General features: G+C 40.7%; 1 protein-coding gene across 4 annotated transcripts in view; it reads right to left on the bottom strand.

Moving 5' to 3' along the window:
- TTBK2 (tau tubulin kinase 2) overlaps positions 1-5,747 on the bottom strand; it is a 205,965-nt gene that overhangs the window by 60,611 nt on the left and 139,607 nt on the right. For all 4 annotated transcript variants that reach the window (XM_019551473.1, XM_019551472.1, XM_019551470.1 and 1 more), the window contains 2 exons: positions 4,410-4,567; positions 867-1,083 (listed from right to left, as the gene is read on the bottom strand). In XM_019551473.1, the coding sequence (XP_019407018.1) occupies positions 867-1,083; positions 4,410-4,567 (375 nt within the window). The remainder of the gene's footprint in view (positions 1-866; positions 1,084-4,409; positions 4,568-5,747) is intronic.

Raw genomic sequence — 5,747 nt, 5'->3', positions numbered from 1 at the left:
ATGACCCCAGCTGACTTCCTGCCCTTTGGGCAGGGGGCTGGACTCGATGATCTCCCGAGGTCCCTTCCAGCCCTAATGTCTATGAAATCTATGATATAACACTGTATATCAATGGACATTATTTAGCACTGAAGAACAAAATCAATCCCTAAATTAAACAGGTGCGATTCCCAGTTACACCAGCAAAACTGGATTTTGCCCAGAAAAAGTCCACCTGTCTTTCATCTTTCCCTCTAAAAAGGAACATAAATTACCTGGAGAAATAAATACAGTAAAAGCTGTGTTAACCAGCACAAGTGGGGAACGGGGTAGGTGCTGGGTACCTAAAAATTCCAGTTACCTGAGGCAGGGGTTTTTAACCTTTTTGAAAACCCTGGCGGAGCTGGGCAGGGGTAAGGGGGAGGGGTGACTGCACAAGGAGTGGCAGCAGTGCAGGGTGGTGGGTGGCACTGGCAGCCACCACATACAAATCCCGCCCCCTGGCAAGCCAGCCAGAAATTCTGGTTCATAGAGTATTCCCACTAGTAGAATGTGGGTTAACACAGCTTCTACTGTATCACATCAGTCTGGCATATAAAAATAAATTAAAGGCTTCTCTCTTCAGCTCCACCCTTAATTACTATCAAGGATAAGTGTAAAAAACTCTTTTGGAATGAACAGGGAGCAAAACCATGTCTGAACTTGATATGAATTGTGGTCTTTGTAAGTGAAAAAGAGTATCGCCCCACTGATCCATGTACTTCTCTCTGGGTAAAAAGCAGAGTATTTCAAGAGCCAATAGTTCATCACACCATATTTTGTTCCTTGTGATGGCAGGAAAGTATTGAAAAAAGTTTTTTTCCCTTCCTCTGCCTGTCTGTAAATACCTTACAGATGCCCAGCTTTATCTTGTTTCTGTTGGCATCCATCTCCTCCCAGACATCTTTTTCCTGAAAACGTTGATGTCCAGGTGAGCCAGGTAGCTTTTCAGGCGAAACTCCAACAGGGATGCCATTATCTCCATCGCTGAGCTGCTCATCAGGAAACACCTCATCTGTATTCTCTCGCAGCAAGTCTCCTGGGATAGGGGTGGCATTGGCAATTCTACAAAAGACATGAGAAGTAATTTCAAAGTAATGCTATAGAAATTGCTGTGAGATTCCCATATGAAGTAAGATTCCCATATTGTTAAAGCACTGATATTAATATCAACGCTTCCAAATAAATACATATTTCTCTAAAAAGCAAAGTCCTTTGGACAAGCCAGATTGAAGTTAAAGGATTTTACAATCCTAGTAACTGCATCATAAGCATAAAGCACTTCAAATCTTTTTTTCTACTGACTTCAACGTTATCTTCAAAATCTAGGAATCACTACCTCCAGAGAGAAATTCTGAAGATCATGTGTGCTATGTCTTACTATTTCCGTTGAATTTGCCAAAGTGCAATTCTTTCCATCTTCAGACCTCTAAGAGATCTGCAAACATTGTTAAATAAAACTACTATATTAGTGAAATGTAGGCCCTTCTGGAATGAAACACATTCATTTTAAATTAAATGAAAAAAATGGAATTATTTTTGTCCCAATACATTAGTTTCTAGTATCTGGAAATGTAATTGCCTCCTTACTAATTTTCTAGAATATGGATGAAATAAAAAGCTCTCTACAAAGTCTCTACTGCTGAAAACCACTCTGAACACATTTAATATATCTGTCCCAGGTTGTTATGAGGACTACTTCCAGAAGTGACAGTTTTGTGCTTTCCTATTTATTAGGAAACATTGAAATGAGTTGAGAAAATAAACATTCCTTGCATTATTTCTATCAGATTCACATTTTAACCATAGGTTTAAACATAGTTTGACATATACAACCTCATGATTACAGAGCAAAAGAGCAGAGTACAAATTTTTTAAAGTATTATACACACTCTCTTTTTCTGTCTTTCCTAATCATAACGTCTTTGCTAGCTATTTTACGGGTAGCTGGTTAATAAACACAGAATGTAAAAGGACAGCCCATTTCATAATCATATCTATTGTTACACATTTTCATTAGCTGTTCTGCTAGTAACAGTTTAGCATTATATATACTCATTTATTTTTGCACTGTAGTTTAAAATGAAGCTCAAATATGTCACTTTTGTAATTTCTTTTCAATATCAGATTCTTATTCCATGAGATTCAAATGCTCTGAGTTACTATTTCTTTAAAAATAAAGATTCTTAATAATTTTTTTTCCAGAAACCCAAAATGTTTAACTATTGGTCTTAAATTGTTACACATGGTTTGTTTTTCTAAATTACAGAATTTAAATTTTTCTCCAAATTTAAGCTGATTGCATGTGGCAGACCAGATCCGTGTATGTTATATCGGGGGGGGGAAACAAAACTGATTTTACAAAACAATAAGGCATCTGTTTAAAAAGAGAACAATTTACTCCATTGTTGTTAAAAATCTGAAAAATTTCCTTTCCCTTTTATTCAACTAATAAAAAAATAGTTTTTATTATCAATGCCATTCAACACTTCACCACAGAATTTCAAGATAGTGTGAACTGTAAAGCATTTAATAATTTAAATGTTTAAGGAATGGAATCTATGGCTGCCTATTCATGTTTTTGTTGGTGTTCTAATTAGAACACGCTAGAGCAGACTCAGGTAATATATTGAGACTGCCCTGCATTCTAATTAGAACGGCCCAGCATTGCCTCACCATCATGTGTTTTAAGCCCCTGCACATTTTAAAATGGCTACAGGGGCACTTTATTTAAACCTCATCAAATGAGCTCATAGCCATTTTAAAGTGTGTAGGGGCTCAATATGTATGATTGTGAGCCATTTTAATTAGAGCAGCTGTCCAGGAACCACTCTAATTAAAACATCCCCCTTCCCCCCCACAGCACATGTATAAACAGCCAACATTCTCTACATGTACGCTTGAAAATTGATGTTGAGTACATATTTCCCCTCAGTTGATGACAGGACAATGTCCTTTTCTTCCACGCATTACCGTGCATGCTTTGTATTGCCATCAGCTCTTGTGAAGGAAACATGAAATTCTGAACTTCTGAATTATAAAACCTAAATTTTGAATAACAATTCTAGTCCATATTGTTCTGTTTTCCCCTCTTACAAAGCCTTGGCAGGTCAATGATTCTCAAGCATTTGTTTTAAAATGTGTGTAGCTACTATTCTGTAGTTTAATCCAATTTCATTTTTAGGTGACGCAAGCAGGATGTACATAGCCATATAACTGCAAATTTTTGTACACATAACTTGAATTCTATTTCCATCTGTGATGAAACAGCAAAGGTGTAATTAGCAAGTTTTGCACTTTGGGCAAAACTCTGTTGGGGGAGAAGAAAAAGAGGGATGGCAAGCCCTGGGTTAAAAAAAACCCTGCTGGGCAGAGGGGAGAGTTCGGATGAGACGAGGCTAAATCCTTGTGGGTGGGGGAAGTGAGGGAGTGGGGAGGAGGCAGGGTTAATGATACCTGCCCAGGAAACTCAAAGTCCCAAACTGCTGTTGTCATGGAGCAATCAGTCTGTCCCTGGCTATTGCTGTTGCTGGGATGATACAATAGGGCATGGTCCTGCTTTGAGCAGGGGGCTAGACTAGATGACCTCCTGAGGTCTCTTCTAACCCAGATTTTATATGATTCTATACCAGTGGCATGGAGTCCCTGCACCCAGCTGCTGTCGCAATATCTGTGATGTGGGGCTCCTGCTGTCACAACTACATGGACTCCCTGGGGAGCTGTCATTCTGACACCCCCTCTAAGGTTTGTAACTCACGTGCCCAGCCAAAGTTATACTACCGGTGAATAGGTTTGCCAAGGTATATGTGTACCTGCCTGGAAGTAGAACAAATGACAAACCTCCCACATTTTAACCCAATAGTCTAGTGGCAAGGGTACCTGCCCGAGGAGTAAAATCCAGGTTTTTAGGTCCTAGAGAGGATTTGAACCTGCATCTTGAAGAAGAGGGCTAGACAGTGCTCCGGGTTATGACTAGCTCAGTATTTCCCACACTTTGTGGATTTACACCCCATCACAATGTCAGCCACTTCCTTAAGCCACCATTTCTTTTTCTGCCACTGATTTCCCTCCCTGGCAGAAATCAGCAGCAAGGGGAATCAGTGATATGAGAAGTGGTAGTAGCCACTGAAACAGGGGGGATGAGAGAGCAGTTGAAATAAAGAGGTACCACCAACTGTTGTCATGATTTGCACTCATTCCCTTTCACATACTGACTTTTTTTTTTTTTTTTTTTAAAACCTAGAAAGTCTCAATATTCACCCTAAGAATGGAGACCCAGCATTTCAAGCATTACAAACTCCTGGCGCAGCAGATGTAACAACTTAAAAATAACTGTCCTCAACTACTATACAACTGTGTTTGAGCTCAGCATAAGAAATATTTGTACAAACCCAATTGCAGCTGGAGTCAGACGAGTATGTAACTGAGGTGTAGTTGAAGTTGTTGTTGTTGTCAAAGAACCATCAGTCCCACTCTTCTCCCAATCAAAAGGGTCACTTTCAATAACCCCAAAGGTTTTCATGCTATTGTCAAACACAGACATGAGAAGCTGAAGACAAAGAAAAGAGTTAATCAACCTTTTCTTGGAGTAAAAGGAAGACAAAACATTCCAGACGCTTTCTCCTCTAAGACTTAAACTGACAATGAAATTGCTTATATATACTTGCTGCATCACAAATGCTCATAATTGTGACAGAGCATTGTGCAATAGTTCTATTTACCTCAGAAACGATGACCTGGCTCTCTGTAATGCTCTTTGTAGACCACTGTAAACACTGCTACTACTTAACTGCTTCTATATAGATACAAAGGACCTTAGCGGTGTTGTAGCCTTTGATAATTTAAAACATTGGAACAATTTTTTGGAAGCGCTATGCCTATGAGGTGTTTTGAGAGCATTATAAGGAGGTGCTGGATAGAAAGGACCTCTGTGTGTTAAGGCTTGAAATCGGTCAAAAAGAGAAGGAGAGAGTTTTATTTCTTAAGATGTATACCAATATATTGGAAAAGGAGGACACCACGAGGTGGCTGGAGCAATGAGTGCAGAAGGTGCTGTTCGTGGAGCGTGTGCTGGACTGTTGGAAGACATGGATTGGGGTGTGGAGGGCAAGAGCTGTATTAGAAGAAAAGCTAGGAAATCCAGGGGGAGTACAGCAACTCCGGTCAGTTGTTAAAATTGGACCCCACAGATGCTATGTAACTTATTATGGTCAGCCTAAGCGCTGTAGCCGTTGTGGTCTGGAAGACCACCTGGCCACATTTTGTAGCCTGACAATTTGCTATAGGTGTGGTGGGGCAGGTCATAAAGCAAATATGTGCAAGGTGGTCTTGAAGTGCAGTCGTTGGGGGGACTGGCATGTAAGGAGGCAATGCTCAAACTATTATGCAAATCAAGCAAGGGAGCCGAGTGAAAAGGAGGAGGGAAATGAGAAGGAAGAGGAAAGTTTAAGCAAGTCCAAAATGGAGGTATTTAGAACTGAGATGCCGGGGGCAGGGGAGCAACAAGACAGTGTAATTGAAGCAGCAAGGTGCAATCTGAGGTGGATGAAGTGCCACGTGTAAAAAGCATGGGCGACTGCCTCCTGAGTCTGGGAGGGCACCAGCAGCTGATTGTCAACCAGGTTTTGGGGGAGGTCCCCCAATGGCCAATCACTGATTCCAGAAGTGCCAGCAGAAGCACTGTCAATGTTTCTCTTGGTGCCCCCACGCCCTGGCCGGCACCAATCTGG

This window comes from Crocodylus porosus, unplaced genomic scaffold (assembly GCF_001723895.1).
Source record: "Crocodylus porosus isolate Cpor-Errol unplaced genomic scaffold, CroPor_comp1, whole genome shotgun sequence".
Taxonomy (NCBI): Eukaryota; Metazoa; Chordata; order Crocodylia; family Crocodylidae; genus Crocodylus; species Crocodylus porosus.
Note: the sequence above shows the minus strand (reverse complement) of the source record. Positions and strands in the feature narration are given on the sequence as shown.